The sequence below is a fragment of the Furipterus horrens genome, unplaced genomic scaffold (genome assembly GCF_987537825.1).
Source record: "Furipterus horrens unplaced genomic scaffold, mFurHor1.1.pri manual_scaffold_4, whole genome shotgun sequence".
In the NCBI taxonomy this organism is placed as follows: Eukaryota; Metazoa; Chordata; class Mammalia; order Chiroptera; family Furipteridae; genus Furipterus; species Furipterus horrens.
This window is the reverse complement of record NW_028327174.1, coordinates 124,849,341-124,869,032: the sequence shown is the minus strand read 5'-3', so window position 1 is coordinate 124,869,032 and position 19,692 is coordinate 124,849,341. Positions and strand designations below refer to the sequence as shown.

The 19,692-nt window shown below is 41.0% G+C and overlaps 1 protein-coding gene across 1 annotated transcript in view; it reads left to right on the top strand.

Moving 5' to 3' along the window:
- The window catches only part of ACO1 (aconitase 1), a 69,500-nt gene that overhangs the window by 1,786 nt on the left and 48,022 nt on the right, over positions 1-19,692 (top strand). The window contains exon 2 of the mRNA XM_090274048.1: positions 17,357-17,475. Coding sequence (XP_090130174.1) covers positions 17,379-17,475 — 97 coding nt within the window. The 5' untranslated portion in view covers positions 17,357-17,378. The remainder of the gene's footprint in view (positions 1-17,356; positions 17,476-19,692) is intronic.

The following is a 19,692-nucleotide window of genomic DNA, read 5'->3' as shown; positions in this document are numbered from 1 at the left end:
TGGGTTCTTTTCTTGACTTCATGTTCTATCAACACGAGTTCAGATAGAAACTACATACACCAGAGAAAAGTAGTTCTTTAACTCTGTGCTCCCTTTTGTTCCTCCATCGATAGTGTCTCTCATGATTCACACTACAGCCTATACTTTGGAAATGTTGCAAGCACATGGGCGTGTTGCATCTGCAGTTAAACTGTCCATAGTGGGAGAAGCCAATCATCTAACCTCTGGGCATCTGCTGTATTCTCGGTATAAAGATATGTATTCATCTCCTACTTAACACCTGCTTACTGAATGCCCAGTTCTGCACTGGACCCTGGGCACAGTAGCAAGCAAAAACAGATGTGGACCCTGTCTTTCTGGAGCTTACAGTCTAGTCACTTAGGGAACTGCTGGATAACCAAGACAGTGCACTGTTAGCGTTTAAATGAAACGCAGTCCTGTGTGAAAAACAATACCCCTTCCAGATGTGTGCTTCAAAGCATGTGCTGAGAAAGCCAGAGCCCCAAACTGATGATAATAAAACCAACACTTATTACCATGTGTCTGGCAAAGAACTTCCTTTGCCTTCCTTGCTCCATGATTTTACGGAGAAAGTCACTCCCTGTGAGGCAGGCAAACTCTACAGGGAAATGAGCTCCAGCCTGGTCCTGTCACTAGGCCAGTCTTGGGCAAAACACTTTTTCTGGGCCTCAGTCTTTTCATCTTTAAAGTGAGGGCTTGGGCCATTGATGTCCCAGTTTGGGACACTGCAGATGTCGGAAGGAGTCAGTGTGTTGCTGGGACTGGTTTGCACTAGCGTTTGTATGCATTTCTTCCCAGTTTTGTGTTCAGTGATATCACCTTTTTTAGCTTTAAGTAAGCCATTATGGGTATATTTACACCATGAAAACCTGCAAATGCTATAAATCAGGGCTCCCCATTCTCAGCAAGTTGTTAAAGTTTTACCAGGACACCATTGCTGTGTTCAGAGCCAGGGTGATTTTTCTTTGAATTTTAATAGAAAACTTTAACCAGGACAAAAACATATACAGGGCATATGATTCAAGTTCTCCAAACTCTTGATAGAGAAAAAAACAGTCTGTTTTCACTGTATTTAGAACATGGTCAGCAGACCTTTCTGTAAAGGATCAGGTAGTATTTTACACTTTGTCAGCTCTGCTGTCTCTGTTGCAGCTATTTGGCTCTGCTGTTATAGTATGAAAACAGCTGTAGACGATATGTAAATAAATGGGCATAGCGGGGTTCCAATAGAATTTTATTTACAGAAAAAAAGTGCTAAACTGCAGTTTGCAGACAGACCTCTGTCCCAGAATGTCAGGACAGAAGCCAGGCTTCAAGGAGGTAGTTTCATGGAAAAGGAAATTAGTTAGGACTTTATGCATGAATACCAGGGACTCGCTACTCTAAGATAGATAGAGCTGGAATGACAACGGCAAAGGATTTAAAATCAAAGAATCCATAGTAGTTTATTTAAAGGAAGGCCAGGTATGTTTGAGTTTTGAGGACACAGCCATGGATGGAGGAGAGGGCTGTCTTTGTTCCCAACCGCCCCTTAGGAGCCATCTCAGACAGACCTGCAGTGTATCCCAGTTTGAATTTTGGGTGTTCTTAAGCAAAAGTCAGTAGTGTCTCTAAGATACTGTGATTCCAGGACCAGGGACAAATGAAATGATTTTTTTTTTTAAGAAAAATTGTCATTATATGTATATATACTATGTACTGTATATATACACTGTGTATGTATGTGTATATGGGTACTTGCATATCTATTTATGTACCTAACTTGTGTGGATATATGATTACATATTCTATATATTTAAAATCGCTTTATAAATGTTTGAAATACAGATACACCAAACTATTAACCATAGCCATTTCTGGGCAGTGTGGAATGTGGTGGAAGGAAGACAGAAGATTTTTACTTGTTACATCTTGTCATAGCATATGTCTGCCTACCCTGCAGCATTCATGTATTGCTTTTACAACCAGAAAACAAAACTCAAAACTAAAAATTAAAATCCCAGCAGTTTCTAAAAGGAAGATAGTTATTTCTCTAGTAAGAATGTTACTACCACCTCCTGTCCCCCAATAAACAAATTATGTCAGTTATCACATTACACTTCTGAACATGTGTATATGATACTAGTATATATTCACGCAAAATAATCTTGAGAGAGAGAGAGAGAGAGAGCTCCTTTGGATCAGTACGCTTTGTTAAACAGTGTTCTTTGACTTAAGCCCCAGATCAGAGAGTTCTTTAATGAAGTATCATGAAGCCCTTAAAATGGTGGTGTAAAATCCTATTTCACAAAATAGCCAGAGTTCAGTTTTTTAATTTAAAAACATATTATCCAAGAATATTCCCCTGTGATCCTGTTTTACAAGGAGAGAAAGCACGTGCCTGTAGTGGGTACGCACGTGCACGGACTGAGGCAAAGGCTCTGCCGGACGCTGAGGGCTTCTCTCTGGGTCCTGGGCTACAGCTGATGTGTAATTTTCTTCACTTTGCTTATCAATATTGTCTAGCTAGTATTCAACAAGTATTACACTTGATATGACAAGAATAAAATTGGACATGACCAAAAATACACCCCCTCCTTTACTTGTACACATTGTACATTGAGAACCACACAGTTGCCTTCACTTTTCTTAGAGGGACTTAACAGGGTCTTGCCTAATAGCAGACCCCTGCCCCTCCCTTCCTCCCACTGGGAGGCGGGGAACTGAAAACAGTAATGCTGACGGGCAGTTGTCACATGCTGTGTCTACTTCCCCATGGAGTAGGTTCCAACCTCTGCCCACCCTCTGTCCAGTTGACCCAGAAGTTAGAAAGTTCTTGATAAGATTAACACCGTCACCTGAGAAGCCATCAGCTGACCATCTCCCTAGGCTGTCTGGCCTTCATTCCTTTTTTAGCTACTTTTGGTGGAAAATTTTGGACATACAAAGAAGTGGAGAGTAGAAACTTCCAGCTTTAAAAATTAGGAACATTAACAATCTCGTTTCATCTATATATTTCCTCATTCTCACTTCTTTTTCCCTCTGCCAGGAGTTGACATCTTCCTTTTCAGCTATATAAATGAATAGCAACAAAAAATTGTGTCTTTCTAGTAACAAGCATGGACTCACTGCTGTCGTAAAGTCTTTAAACTCTCCTGCCCTAATAGCCCAACGTAACCACCGTAACCACCGAGTGGACCTTGAATCCTTGCTCTGCTGTCCTGCTTCTCTGTGGCTGAGTTTGCTCTTCTCTCTGTAAGTCGGTCTTCCCTCTTTCCTTCCCACTTCTCTGTAAAGCCTTTCTCCGTTCCCATACTACAGCTGTCTCTATCCCGTGATCTTTCTTATGATTCTTATTCTGCCGTAGTGAGTTGTGTGCTTATCTTTGTCTTCTTGTTAGATTTTACTCTTCATACAAAGCAAAGAAGTGTTTTCCTTATCTCCTGTGATACTTAGCAATGCCTAATGTAAAGGAAATGCTCAAAAAACAGATGCTAAATTAATTTGAATTAAGTTCATTGGAGGACAACTTACTACATAAGAAATGCATCACATTGAAAGAAAAATTTACAGATACTGTTTGGACCAAGAACATTTGATTTCACCTGGAAAGATTTTAAAACATTTTAAAGAATTATGACAAAAAGATTCTTCAATTTGAGCCAATCCAAAATGGCAAACTTTTTGAGGAAAATAATTTTTCTTTATTCTTTGTTGTCATTTTTTCAAATATATATCTGGAACCTTAGGTCTTCTCTGATTTTGTAACGTGTTTCCCTCCCCAGTAGATAAAAGAGTGGGCTCTGGCTTTAGTTTAGAGTATCCCCAATGTTTTAAAATGTAGATTTAAATCTTCAGTAAAGAAATAGAGCATATTTAGGGCCCACGTGTCCCATGAAGTAAGTCTATATCAATCTCATCAACAGTGGTAGCTCACAGGTCTAGAATTCCTCATGGTGCACTGTGCTTCCACCTTGTTTAGTTATCACAGTAGCTGTTGTGAGCTGGGTGGAGCAGTGCAGGCCAGGTATTATTACCTTAAATCTGCAAAGAAGTCAACTGAGGTTTAGGTAGATAAGTGAATCTTGAATACAGCAGAAAATGGCAGTCTGATTTTAAGTATTGATTGGAAACCAAAGGGCTTTGAGATTAGATGTTGCAAATGGGCAAAGACAGGGAACTATCTTTCTAAGCATTTTATGTCTTTAGGAGACGTACCAGGTTCTTGAGGTAAGTATCTCTTAATGCCTTAGACCTACTAAAGTCTTACCACACTCTCTGAACCAGTTGTTTCTCAGATTCCACATGTTCTGCTTTAGTCTTTGTTTTAAGAGTTAATCCACCTTCTGATGAATTAGCAAGGCCTAGAGCAGGAGAGCTGGTGCACACTCTGGGCAAGCCCATTTTTGGATAATGTAATTTGCCTGGGCTGTTTCTCAAACAGATGTTTATGGAAGACTTCATTTTATTTCTTATCCTCATCCTTTTATGACTGTTACTGTAAAATCACAAAGCATAGTCCATGCTGTGGCATAGTTCATGAAGAAGCTGCCTCAGTCTAAGAAAGTGTCCTCCTACCCAGTCACCAAGTTTGAATTTCTGGTTGAGAAGAGGTGAATCAGTCCTTGCTGACAGTCTGCTCCATGCAAGAGCTGTGCTGGGGCAGACGTACCCAAAGTACAATTCTGTAATAGTAGTGGGTCAACACCAGCCTCAGGATTGTTTTTAAGGATGGTATGTTTTATAGAGCCCTGATTTGCTCAGATAAGGAATCAGTTGCATTTTTAGTGCTGGTGGTGTCTATACTGTTGACACCAACCCATCCTTTAAAATTATCTATCATATACATTTTGCCAGAGTTAAGGATATTTTAGGCAAAATAGAGGGTGACTAGCTAGTCCTCACATGTGTACCTTTGAGTGTGAAGATTGTTTTCAAGTGAGTTTTAATTTTTAAAAATCCATTTGGTTAATTTGAGAGTCCTTGTGTGAGGAGTGGCTTTGAAGTGATATCACTTGTGCTGCCTGGTGGGCGGTGGCACGGTGTAGGAGTGTCAGCCCGGGCATCAGGGGCCTGGGTTGGTCTCTCAGCTTGCCCATGTACCAGCCATGAGACCTTGGCAAGTTACTTAGCCCCTCTGATCCTCGGTTTCCCCACTGTAAAATGGGATGATGATACCTCTCTCATGGAGCTGCTGAGGGACCACATTACATGATGGGAGTGGGGTGCCTAGCACCCCACAGGCACTCAGCAGTCTCGGTGCTTAGGGAATGATGTGACAGTTGTGGTATAATGCCTGATCGTTGCTGCTGTTCTTCTGAACTTCTGTCCCAGCCCAAAACACCTGAGCTCCAGGCCCAGGAATGCAGCTGCCTGCTGGATGTCATCATCCCAAATTCACCAGATCGAGCACCAACCTCCTGGTCCCTATCTTGGTCATCGGCTCTGCCAACTTGCCCAGACAAGGACCATGGGAGCTCTCCTCAACCTCTCTTTCTTCAGTGCTCACCCTTAGTTCATTCTGCTTTCCTAACTCTTTCTGGGATCTATATATAGCCTCTGCTCTCTTTTCTGGCTGGACTGGAATAGCACCATAACCTGCTTTACTGACACCAGTCTAACATCGTCCCTGAGTCAGTCCCCACCACTGCCATAGTGATATCTGAAGATCAAATCAGGTCTTTCAGATTCCAGCTTAGAATCCTTTAATGGTGCATCCTGTCTGGAGGAGAAATCCAAACCTTTCTGTGAAGTCCCTCATGATGTGAACCCTGCCCCTCCCTTTTTCTTTCCTCTTAGCTCTGCCCAGCACGCCCCCTGTGCCATTCCCACAGGGGCATGCTTCCTTGCCTTCACATGTACTGTTTTCTTTCCCTGACTCCCTCCCTCTGCGTCATTCTGGAAGGCTTGTATATCGTGTTGCCTGTATCCAGAGGCCCTCACGACCATCTCCCATGCTGGATTAAGGTCTCTGTCTAGAGACTTCTTGTTACCCTCCATCTCCCACTGCTCTAGCATGGACTGAATGACATTGTCATTACCTCCTGACCAGTCTGTGTGGGACTGAAGTGCAAAGGGTACTTTTATCCCTTTATCTTTGTGGTCCATAAATGTCAACAGTCCCTTCCCTAGACCAATCTAGCTACCAGATGTGTCATGGTCTCATGCCACTCTTGTGATATCTTTGACCCAATGAAATGGCTGTTGCATATGGATGTCATGCCACTGTGGGGTGTACCACTAAGATGGACCAGAGCATAGTTGCTTAAGAGTCGAGCTTTAGAGTCTGATGGACTTGGGTTTGAGTTCCATTTCTCCCTGTCAGCACACCTGCAGTCTGGCTTCTGATTTCAGCTCCCAAGCTCACAGCTGCACTGCTGTAGGATCATAGCGTGCTGGTCAGAAGACAGGAGCATTGTCTCCTCCCGGCAGTCGCCTTTCTTTGGAAGGTCAATAAATGTATGGGTTTACACATCAAGCTCCCGGCAACTTGACTAGCATGAGTCATGACTCTTGGGTCCAGGCAGCTCTGAGGTGGGTGGCGGTAGATGATCTCGGAAACTTGGTGAATTCATAAAGACGAATGCTGTCCTGTGCAACCTCTGGCAGCCCAACATCCAGCCTTTAGTGGTGACACTCTTTCTTTCTTTTCTAAAATTTGAGTTAGAAAAGTTCATGAGTGAGAATCTATGAAATGAATTCAGGAGCTTGAGGAGTTCATGCAGCTTCCTCAAAGAATGGGCCTTAACTAAGCCTGCTCTGTAATGCTGTAACAAACCACAGCTGCCTGTTGCCCTCTGCTCCTGCTCTGAAGACTTGGATGCAGGAGGACTTGGTTGGGGCCTCTGCAGTTGTTATTTTTGAAACCCCACTGGTGATGGGGGGTTGCTGCAGGGTAGGGGACCCACATTCTAAGAAGGGGCTGAGGACTGACCTTAATGAGGAAACACAGAGGTCAGGAGTAGAGCTCTAGCTGGGTCAGGACTCCTTCTGGTTCTGACAGGGCCCTGGCCAGCTTCTTCCTTTACTTCCCAGCCAAATGTTTCCTGACCCCATGATGACATTCTTTCTCAGTGCATCTCTGGAATTATAAATTCTCGAGTTCACCAAGACGTTTCGTGAAACTGTGCTTATATTAGCCCACTATTTATGTTCTTTTGAGTTTGTGCTAATGCAATTAATATAAAATGAGCTTAGGGGATGTGTCAGGTTAGCCTTTCTCCTTTGGGAATTGTGTATGATGTTATGCTATCTTAGCCAGCGAGCCTAGAACTGGGGAGCCTCAAAGAGGCAAGGGCTGCTGCATCAGGCAGTGCAGAGACCATGGCCCCAGTCCCTTGAATCGTGACCCTTGCCTTTGACAGTGGCTGTGTGCATCTGCCAAGTGAGTCATGATCATTTTTATGATACATCCTGGAAATTTCCAGTGTTACTTAATAATGAATTTCAGGGAAACAGAAGGGTTAGATTTAAGGAATTAGCCACTTTTAAAATACAATCTAATATTTTCATATTACTTGATAATTTCTTATCTAACTTTAACAAATTCTGGTGTTGGAAATCTACAATTTAAACCAAATATAAAGCTAGAAGAGTACTTTGTAGTTTGTTGTTAGTCAAAATCGCTAGGGTGGCCTACTCTACTGATCTCGAGCCCTCTTTGAACTTACTCATTCACTCTGCCTTCTTGACTTTCTCAGACCCACCCTGGGGCCTTTGCACACGATCTTACCCCTCCTCCAGATTGCACATGACTTGTTCCCTCACTTCTCTCAAGGCTCTGCTTAAGTGCCTCCGTATCGGTGAGGCCAGCTTTGGTCTCCCGACATCCTTTAAAGCACCAACACTAATTACTGCTCTCTTCCTGCTTTATCCATTCAGCTGGTCACTCACTCTCTGACATTCTGTTTGTGTATTTATTCATTTATTTTTGTTTAGTCTGTCTCCCTCCACTAAAATGGAAGCACCATGAGGGCAGAGATTTTGTTAGTTGTGTACTTAAGTGTATCCCCAATGCCTCAAACAGTTCCTGGCACATGTTAGGCGGTTAATATAAATATGTATTGAGTTAGTGAATGAATGAATCAGATATTTTTTTCACTTGGAAAGGACTTTTTAGATCATTGACTAACTTTACGTTACAGATTGGGAAACTGAGGCACAGAAAGATTATATGGCTTTATTCAAAATGAAACTGAATCACAAAAACTGTTACAACTCTAAGAAATCTAGGAATATACAAGAAGAATTCTGGTCATTTGTCCAAGATAAGACAGAAGAATAAGTGAAAACAGAGTAGCCTAAAAATTTAGCAAAAAGACTTAAGTTGTTGTCTGATGGCAAAGCTTTCCTGACATAGAAGGCAGAGTCTTGTTCAGTTTTAGAGGGTAAAGTGCACTTGCATGTAAATAGAAAAGAAAAATATGTTGATGGATTTTGTTACAGTGTTATAAAGCCATTTCTTTCTCCAGGACCCTCTTATGCACTATTTTTTGTTTTTTACATTCTCCACCAAAACAGACAATAGCTCTTATCATTTCTCTTGCAAATTGTTTTTCATTACAAGCATCGCTTTTAAGAGATGTTTTTGTTTTTGTTTTTTTAAGTTACTTTTTATGATTCCAAAAGGATCAAAGAGGTAATGTGGTCTCTGGGAAAACTCAGAGATATTTAGGTTACTCCAGTTTCCCACACGCATCTGCATCAAGTGCATCAAACAACTGAGTTCTAGCTCTGGGCTTTGTGAAGGAGCCAAGCTGATAATCTGGGGTGCTTTGATGACCTGAATGGTCCTGACCTCATCTTGTTTATGCACACATCGGCATCCTTGGAATCTCACTTTTGTCAAAAAGTTGTTTATAAGTAGAATGACGTTCACATACACAACAGTCAGTTTAGGAATGGGACCAATTAATTTCTCTTTAAACAAACAAAAAAATAAAACATAGCTAATTCTTATAGTGAACTGAATTGAACTCTAGAGATTCAGTGATTTAACCTTGGAGTTGGAAGCCATGAAAATCCAGGATGCGTATATTTAGGAAAGTGAGAAGAGAGGAAGAGAGGTGGGTAAACCACATGAAATAACAAAAGAAACCTCTGTTGTTTGCATAGGTTTTAAAAATCTACTCTTGTGTGTCTTTAGATATCCTATTTAAGTAATTCGGAGGATTTGTTTTTGTACTTTAAACTCTAGAGCCTGATTCTCAACTAATTACCAGGAAGCTCTTTCAGACTATACAAGCTCTCCTGGAAACTTATATGCATGTCCCCTACCTCACCTTGCCCGCCTCTTCCCAAATAGCTCTGTCCTCCCCACCCCATTACTGGCATTCTGTTGTCCAGGGTTATTCCTCTCCTCTGCTCCTTCCTTCAAGTGATAGAAATCTTGTGGTTGGTTGTATGGTCCACTCATATTTATGCCTCTTTCCATATCATAAGACAAGCTAAGAGGATTCAACTCTTGGCAGCAGAAGCAGATAAATCTTAGGTTTATATACCCCAAAGGCAGGAAAGAGACTAAAGAAGTAAATCTTGTTTTATCTGATCACTGGCTTTTAGCTAAAGTCAGTTGACTGTTTCAAACATCTCTGCAGATCTGGCTGTACCAAATAAGTGTCACTGTGACATTCACTGTCATCTGGGTGTAGGTTCTGAGATGGTCTTCTAGCAAGAGGTGTTTATCAGTGGACTGCCCATATGCTGTACGCAGACTTCCTCCTAAAACCTATTTGCAAGATTGCTGCCTGGGCTTGGACATTGGATCTGACTTACAGATAGCAAAGCTTGCTGACCCAAATGGGGACTTTGCCCACGACTTAAGCTAATTGGCCACTTACCTTGCTATAACCAACTAGGTTCAGGATATACCCAAGCACGGGGTGAAATTGTATGTTAGATTTTAGGGCTCCCTTCATGTAAAGGGGAGTCTTGTAGACTGCAAGTCTCAAGAACAAATAGAGGCCAAGGACTGTCCTGGTTTTCCAGAGTTAAAGTCTCATCTACATTATTAGCTCAGTCGACTCCCCTCAGAGCTGAGAACATTTGGTCACCAGAGGCCACCTTAGTGTCACTCAATTTGGCCTGTCTGGCAGACCTGCAGTTTACAAAAGAAGAAATTCAGATGTCTAACTGACAGATGGAAAAGTATTCATTTTCACTAGCAATTAAAGAAATACCCAAGATTAGTTTTTTGATCTCTCAATATGGCAAATGGTAAAAATGAAATGATGTTGCCTGGTTTAGACAACTCCATTCACGGCTTCAGACAAAGGTCATAAAACTGGTGCAGCCTCTCCAGGCAACCTGATGCTGAGTAGCAAATGGGGTTGGGCGAATTCTTTCACCCTGCTGTCCTACTTCTAGGAATTAAAAGCTAGGAATTTATTTTAAGGAACTGGATTAAGAACCTACTCAAAGAAGTGTGTACAAAGGTTGCAGCATTGGCTTATTGTAAATATTTGGAAACAACCTAAGTACAGATGGTCCCCAACTATGATGGTGTGAAAACGATACACATTCAGTAGAAACCATACTTCTAATTTCAAATTTTGACTTTTTTCTGCATTAGCAACATGTTGTACGATACTCCCTAGTTACGTGGGACAGCAGCAGTGAGATGATTCTGCCCAGCTGTAGACTAATGTGTTTTGAGCATATTTTAAGGTAGGTCGGGCTAAGCTATGATGTTCAGTAGATAGGTGTATTAAATGCATTTTCAACTTAAATATTTTCAGTTTTCAATGGCTTTATCAGGATGTAAGTCCCTTGTAAATTGAGAAGCATGGGCATTTAAAAAGGATTCAAATAAATCGTTATGTATCTGAGTGACAAGTTTTTATTGTGGAGTTAAAAGTGCTATGAAATCATATGATTGACCTGTAAAGATATTTGTGGTCTGTTGCTGAGTGAGAAAAGTAATATACAGAAAAATGTGAGGTTTAATCCATTTTGTTAAGAAATCCAAATACATTTTTAAATCATGTTAAATTAAACTCCAACCATAGTACAAATTGACTTTATTTTTCTTTTTCACCCGTGTTTTTTAACGTTTGTACAATGAGCATCTATTTCTTAGTATAATCTTTGTAGATGTATACCACCCACAAAGATGTTCAAAAACAAGCTTGGTGTCATTCTGCTAGGACCCCAGAACGAGGAGAGAAGGTTGGGGGTGGGGTGAGAAGGAGGGGGTCCAGCTTGGATTATTATGTTTGACTTTATGAGTATGGAGTTGACCATCTAAAGGTAAGTATGAACCATTTCACTGCAATGGTGGATAATGGAAGACATATTTTGGGGAGCAAGGTAGGTTTTTCTAAAAAGTAATAGTTACAAATTTACTTTTAAATATATCCCATCAGACAGTATTAAAGAAAAAAACTGCATATTGTAGTTTCAGAAACTTTGTGAACTGTTTTATCTTCTTCTTCTTTTTTTTTTTATTCTCACCTGAGGACATGCTTATTGATTTTAGAGAGAGGGGGAGGGAGGGAGAGAGAAAGGGAGAGAAACATCGATGTGAGAGAGAAGCATCAGTCGGCTGCCTCTCATATGGCCCCTGACTAGGGACCAAACCCACAACTTAGGCATGTGCCCTGACCGGGAATCAAACCCGTGACCTTTTGGTTTATGCCACAAAGCTTCAACCAACTGAGCCATACTGTCCACATCTGTTTTCTCTTCTTTTCAAAAGGTATTGTCAGAGCTCTCAGGTTCTCATTTTATAGAGACACTCTGCCTTCCTATATGAAATATCCTCTAAAGATATTTATGTAAAAAATTTAAATGGCTGCTTCAGCTTTAAAAAAAAAAATAAATTAACCCATGGCTATGGAAAATAGAATTTGGATTATATTCAGGGGCATATAACATAAAAAGTTACCCACCCCCAACTTATACAATGTCTTCTACTTAGGGATAATCAATGTTAACTTTATATCTTGCTTTTTAATATGCATTTTCATATACGATGATATGTGTGTGAGAATGAATATATACTAATAGTCTGGAAGGCTTTTAAAGTTAAATTTGATTCTACTATATATATATTTTTTGTAACTTGTTTCACTTACTATCACTTAATGTGAGTCTTGGCTCTATTTTTTATGTTGAATCTGTGTAAGGAGTTGGATGTTTGATATTTATTCTGATCAAATTGATTTGCCCTTACTCCTCTGCCTTTCTTGGAATAAACTGGTCATCCAGGACAGATTGTCAAAACTTAACCACAAGTTGTTTTCCCAAAGCTTAACTGTCAGTCAGGTCTCTGGAATTATGAACCACATGGAAGGTCCAGTAAATGATTATAGAACTAACTCACAGAAGTGCCAGAAGACTGTGATATGCCTAAGTAGTACTTTTTTTCAACTCTACTTTTAAAGGATTTTAAGTTGCTTTATTTTTTCCTGCAGGAAATTTGTATTTCATTGGAGGGAAAATCAGCTACATTTTCTTCTACATTCCTGTGACCCCAGGCAGTCACTTCTTTTCAGGGCCTCTTATTCCTCTCTCACTGCTTCCTTATCATCTAAAGGCAAGGGGAGCGTGGAGGAAGGTGTAGGGGATAAATGGTGGTGGGTGAGACCTGACTTGGGGTGGTAAACACACAATGCAGTGTACAGATAATGTGTTGTAGAATCGTGCACCTGTAATCTGTATAATTTTGTTAACAAGTGTCACCCCCAATAAATGCAATAAAAAGGAAAAAAAATAAAGTCACCATGTCCCCAGGGTGTGATGATGGGTTCATGCCGGCCGCATGTGTGCCTCTGTATGTCACCTGCAGATGTCCTAGGTTGAAACCAAAAGATCAGTTGGCAGCAAGAGTGTTATGTAGTCGAGGAGGAACCCCAGCTCTGGGCGCTCTCCACTTTTTTGCTGGGAGCATGGTTTATTTGTTAAACATCTCAGATATGCCTGCCTGTGCCTAATATTTAGTATTTTTCATGATTTAACTTGAAAATCTGGTGTTTGACACTCTCTTCCCCTCACCTACTCTTCCATGCACAAAATGTCCATGTGAGGATCATGATATTTTACAAGTCACCTAGCTGGTTTCAGGAAGGCTTAGCTTTGAAAGACACTTTCTCCATCAGTAATTGTCTCAGCTTCGAGAAGGTGAACTAGGTATGGTGAAGGGTTTCAGATACAGTGCAGGTGTCTCCTTTCGGCTACTTTTGTATAAGAACCGTCAGCGTGTCCGATGTAATTGACTGCTCGCTAGTCCAAGTGTTCTGAAGGCAAGCATTCAGAAGGACATTCTGAATGAATGCCAACCTCAATGCTTAAAAGATGCCATTACCCTGGCTCTCCTTTTTAGAAATGTCTTTTTCTCTATTTCCTTTTTCTCTCCTTTTCCTATACCTTCTGGCAATACCATCTCATTCTATAAAATTGAAAAGGCGGCAACCCAAACATAGTCTCACGAGTACTAACTCTTCCCTCTTCCAAAAGAGGAAAATACAGGCTAAAACTCCATCTTCTCCCCAAAAATTCACACTCTTTTGTTAGTATTGAGTGGGGAGTAAGTAAAACAGAAAAATGTAGGACAGAGCAGAGGAGGATGGGAGATAAGAAAAGAAAGGAATTGAAACCAGATCTGTGCTTTATGTGAGAGTGGGAGGTAGCAGGGCTCACTGGCCAGTTGGTGGGATCCCTAGACAAAATCCCAATCTTGGGGCAATTTTGGAGTCAGCAGAAGCTGAGGTATCACTCAGGTTTGGGGACTGATTAGGATTCTGGACTGGTCGAGGTAGACTGAGGAAGCATTTGTGATGCCTAGATCCTACTTTGGATCTGGACCATTCCCGAGCCCAAGGTCTTTCCCCTCATTGCCTCCTGGGAATGCTGTTGCGTTTTGGCTCTCTCTTGGTATAACTAATAGTGGGAACTCCTGTAATGGGATTTGAGATGAGGGTCATAGTATGAGTGGAACCTTGGAGTGGCTCTTATTTCCAGAGCCCTCCAGACTCATGCAGAGGCATCCTTTCCCAAATTGGAAGCAAATCCATTTTGGGGGTTGCCAAAATAGCTGCCACTCTTTTCACTGACCTGTGTGTGGCTCAGTAAAGGGTGGCAGATAGATGTCACAATGGCTGGCTCAGAACAAGGTACTGGGCAACCCCTGAAAAGAAGTAAAGGTGAATCCAGTTTCAAAATTGAGCCTTGTGGAAGGATTTCTCAGGCCCATGAGTCACACCTGGCTTTTTTCAGTTCTTGAGGTTGGTTGATGACCTTTAGCCAGCAACCCTTTCAGAATAGGAGTTGCTGCACCTAGAAAGGCAGTGGGTGGAGAGAGCCATAGTCAAAACCTAGCTCTGCTGTTAGGCAAATTCTTTCATTCCCCTGAACTACAGTTTTTTCAGTTGTAAAATGGGAATAATGATATGCTTCAATTATGGAGATGTTCCCAGAATTAAGAAGATTGTATAAAGCACTTGGTGTGTGCTGATACTTAGTTTAGTAACTGGTTCCTCTCTTCCCTAACTTCCAAAAGTAGAATTTGCTTCATTACTGTAGAGAAACCAGGCAATTATGTAGTTTCTAAGAAAAGAGGAAGCAGACAGTAGAGTACTAGACTCAGGCCATTTTCTGCAAGAGACACATTGGTCACTATGTGCATCCTGAAGTACCAGCTGGCTTAGTGGGGTCACGGAAACAACAGGGAATTTGCAAGCTCCAGCGAAGTAAGTTGATGCGTTTGTCTTCACTGCATCATAGCAAATACGGTTACAACTTAGCAACTGGTTTTATTGGCAGTAAGGAAAACACACCGGTGGAGTCAGACCAGACCTCCATTCAGCAACCTTGGTACTTGAGTTCTGACTGAGAATGAATGAATAACCAAGGCTCAAACTGTAAGAGGAAGTTTATTTAGAAAGTAACAGGTAGAAGAAGAGAGCTGTAGAATGAATGGGCATAAGAACGAGTTATGGAGGCAAAAGAAGGGCCCTTAGAACAGATCCCGGTAAAGGTAGTGCCTGGGGGGAGGTGAGGGGGAGTTCATCTGTATTTCTTCCCTGAAACTCCCCATTCCACTCAGCAGCCTTTTCCCTAAATTTTGCCTCTTCAGCTTTTGATACACCCACTACTTCTTTTCCATTTCAATGGATGCCACCCAGTTGCCTGCCCGGGTTCCATCTCATCTCCACCATAGTTTCCTAACTGAGTTTTCTCTCTCTGGTTACCCTACCATTCCTCCGGCCAATGCACCTGCCAGATTAGGTTGGGACACAGGTCACAGACAGTAGACCACCAGTAAGATCCAGTGAGATAGAACCCTCATGTGTGTTTGGTTTGAACATCATGTTGCAGACCTACACAGTAGTTTGCAAATGTTTAGTTACCAACATTTATAGATCAAGAGAGTGCATGTGTAAATCCAGATGACCAGCCTTGCTTGAAAAAATTGTTAACACTGGGTCAGCCTTCCTACGTGCAGACCTTGGCCGGAGCTGCTGTCCTGTTAAAGGGGCACATACCGTTCAAGCTGCCTGGCCTCTCTGCTGCCTGCTCACTGTGTAGGTTTCTTGCCTCCTCCATGGAGGCATTTTGGTTGTGACCCCCTCTCTGTCACACGTGGCCCGCTTTTGTCATACACTGGTCGTGATACATCGGTGCATTCTAAATTAAGCGTAAGTTCCTCACATAGCACTCCACAGTGTCTGGCAATGATTCTCAAACTGAAAATGTATTAGAAACATTTGCGAGATTAAAGACTGTTCCTACCCCCTCTCCCCCAATCAATTCTGATTTGGTACTTCAGGGGGGACACTCAGAAATATGTGTTTTTAACCAGAAAGATCTCTAGGTAATTTTGATGCAGGTTCCAGGGTACTTACTTTTTCTAGCACAGTTCCAGTGTGTTTCAGCATCTCTCATTAACTGTCCTTTAGTTTCAGTTCCATAACTCCTGTAAAAGGAGTTGATTGGCCCAACTTGAGTCAGATGCCTTTCCTGCTCCCCACAGATGGCAGCTTCTACAAAACTCACGTGGAAGTATGGGACAGAAGCAATTCCCAGCAGCAGCAGCAGCATGGCACTCAGCTCACTCTTCCCTCGGGATTTTCTTGTCTCCGTCCGGGTGTCTGGCTTGTCCTCCTGCCCTGGTAGCCCCAGGAAGGCAGGGGCTGCTTCTCAGTCAGCTGCCTCTCCCTAGAACTAACTGGTCCTGGACTTTAGACACAGTAGATGTACAAATATCTATTTCTTTTAAACTTCTAATATTTTCAAAAAGTTATATGTGTACAGTTAAAAAATACAAACATTATGAAAGGATAATACAATGAAAGCTCAGTCTTCCTCCCAGTCCTTAGATGTCTTAATGAACATAGGGACCTAAGGAGACAAGGCCTGTTTGTATCTCCACAAATAGTTGTTTCCTATACATTTTTTTGTCATTTTATAGTAATAATCATTCTATTATCAGTCACCCCAATATTATGTTGAATATTTAAAAATTTACTGATGAAAACCCTGGATTAAGTAGAAAAATGTTACTATTCTTACCTTAAAATTTAGACTGTTGGGGAATGGATCAATTAAAGGATTTTTGCCCAAGGGGTAGGACTAAAAATCAAGTCTTCTGATACCCACCCTGAAGTGTTCTGTTCTAAGTTGTGTATTATTTGAAATCGCTGTTTATCTGTGTGAAGGCCAGGAACAATGTCCTCCCTTGTTTACCACTTATAATTTATAAAAAGGTACATATATGAGAAGTTCTGCCCAAAGCTGGGGTTGAGGGTCTCCTGCAAACATATCTGAGGACTTTGGGCCTTAATACCACCACAGTGTTAAAGATTCCCTGATATGAACACCCAGTCGCTATCAGATGCAAAAGTGAGTCAGGAAGACTTCTGACCAACATGTTTATTTAAAATTCTGCAGAAACTTACAACAGAAAGCAGCCACTTTTAAATCCCCACTTCCAAAGTTCAAGTTTTGTACAATTGCGTAATGTCACCTGCTTCTCTCCTGTCAAGTAAGACCAGAGTCCAGCTCAAAGGTCTGTTCAAATACCCAAGACTTAAAATGAGACACATCCTTCATTTCCCTTCTTCCTATTTCTTATCAGTAGAAAGATGTTGGAAAATTATAGAAGGAAGACAAAAGAAGTTTGGGATTTTATGCTCTCTTGAGAGGTGCATACTAGCTTTCACAATAGCTTCACTGAAACCCATTTTATTTGCAAAGAATATCATTCTTGTATTCTCTATTCCCCACATTCCCCCTCTGAAAAGATAAGTGATTTGTTGAAGTGAATGTGTACCATAATTGTCATAGAGGGCAAATACTCATCAAAATAAATGAGGTCCAGCTTTGAGAATAGGAATTAAATGTTCTTGTACTTTTTCAGGGACACGTGGCCATCAGGAATCATGAGCAACCCATTTGCACACCTCATTGAGCCTTTGGATCCTGCACAACCAGGGAAGAAATTCTTTAATTTGAATAAATTGGATGATTCAAGATATGGTAGGTATATGTCTCGCAGCTGGTAACTCATTTGCATAGTAATTATGCTACATAACACTGGGGAACACAGTTTTCGTTGAGTTAGATCTGACACTTGTTTTTAACTAACCTTTGGCATATGAATCCAAAAATGACCCCAGTTTTTCTCTCTCACGTCAACTTTTTAAGGTACAGGATACCCGCCCTTTGTCCCCAAAATCATACAAAATGTACATACAAAGGAAAACAAAGAAAAAATTACCTGAATAGACTGTTTATTTAGAGTTATTTTATTCATATAAAGGCTGTATATTGTTACTATAAGTCAAATTGTGTACAAGTAGTAAAGTTCTGCTACCAAACATACATATTAAGGTATTTTATCTTTTCAAATGACAGGCTAGGAAATGCCAAAATGACATCCTTGAAACAGTCTCCTTCAGTTGGCAAAGCTTTAACAGATTGCTTCATGAGACCCAGTTTTATGTGCAGGGGCGGGAATAGAATGTTCTATCAACAAGTGGCTCATGTAGAATGTTTGGATCACCAGGTTTGAGGTCAGATACCAGAGGCCAATTTAACTCCACCCAAAGCTTCTCACGAGCTCTGCTTTCCCACATACACAGAAAACAGGGATACTTGGTGTATCCACATTGCTGACCAAGAAGGAAGCAGGCCATTTTAAGGTCAACACACATGATCCAATTGTGCTTGTGATATTGCAACAGATCAGTGACTCTCTTTATGTCTTCATATTCTTCACGAAAACAAACTGAATGGCCAATTGGGACTGCACCAAATAAATTGCCATTGTGAAGGAGGACACACTTCAACCTCCGCTTTGAGCTACTGATGAACAGTTGCCATTCAGTTGCGTTATAGATTGGAATTCCCAATTCCTCCATTAAACCATGTATGTTATGGCAATACACAAAGCCACTGTCACTTCAAAAGTACTGCAGAAATGCACTTTCTCTTGATCGAAAGTAGGATGCCTTCGCTCCTTTTTCAAGCAAGTTTTTCTCGTGCAGTCTTGATGCTAGGAGGTCTGAAGCCTTTTGGATAGTCCCAAATCTTGTGCCAAATCATTCAACTCATGCTGATCAAATCCCTTATGAACTGGGTCACCTTCAGTTTCAAAATCTTCATCGTTGCTGTCACTTAGTTCTTCACCATACTCCTGGTTTTCGAAAGAGGGTAGTTCAATGAAAACTAGCACTGGGATTTCAACTGAATGAGGCACTGGGCGTGTAGCTGACGGTAGACTAGGATACTTTATTTTACATTTATTCTTCTTGTTATATCTTGACATTTTCACTCTACAAAAGTAATAGTCACTTGAATGATCTCTAGGCTCTCGCCAAACCATAGGTATCACAAATGGCAATTTATCATGTGTTCCCTTTGTCCACATCCATAAACTCTCAACACACTGCTTGCACACCTTGTGAGGGGCCCAAGACTTGATGACTGAGTTTTACTTTAAAATATGCAAATTACTTTTGCCTGACAAATGCACTGATGTTTGTCCTTTGACTAGGAATGGTGAAACTGCCACAGATGTAACAAAATGTATCAGGGTTATTTAGGCAATTACGACGAGAAATAGCAGAGGCAGACATGATGTGAAGGAAAATAAGTATGTAAATAAAAAAATAAATTCTGCTAACTCCTTGTATACAGACAAGAACTCAGACTATTCTTCAGAATATGATTCACTATATAGAGCAGCACACAACCTCTCACCACACTGTCTCATGTGTAGCTGAATAGCCTAGACAAGTATAAACCTGTTGCTGGTCTCCAAGGTTGTCCCCCACTTCTCCCCACTCAAGGGAGGTTTGCTCTCAGCCAATAGGAGAGCACTAATGCTTCCCTCGATCCAGGCTCGATCCAGCCTAGAGTGGTTGCATTAAGATAAGCTGTAGAGAAAAACTTGACATGGTAGACAAAAACTAACTACAGTTTTGAAATCAGCATGCTTATTTAAGTCTAAAACAGTTGAAAAAATTGAACTCAACAGGAATTACATTTAAAAATTGTTCCCCTATGTAATAAATTTGCCTTTTGAGAGAGTTGAAGAGTAGCAGAATGAGAATGGCTGAATGATCTTGGATGAAGGTCTACAAACACACACACTCATCTTACATTGCCCATTTTTAAGTAGATAATGATATAGCATTTACATAGCATTTTATAATATATACAGTGTTTGTACATATGTATTATAACATTTAA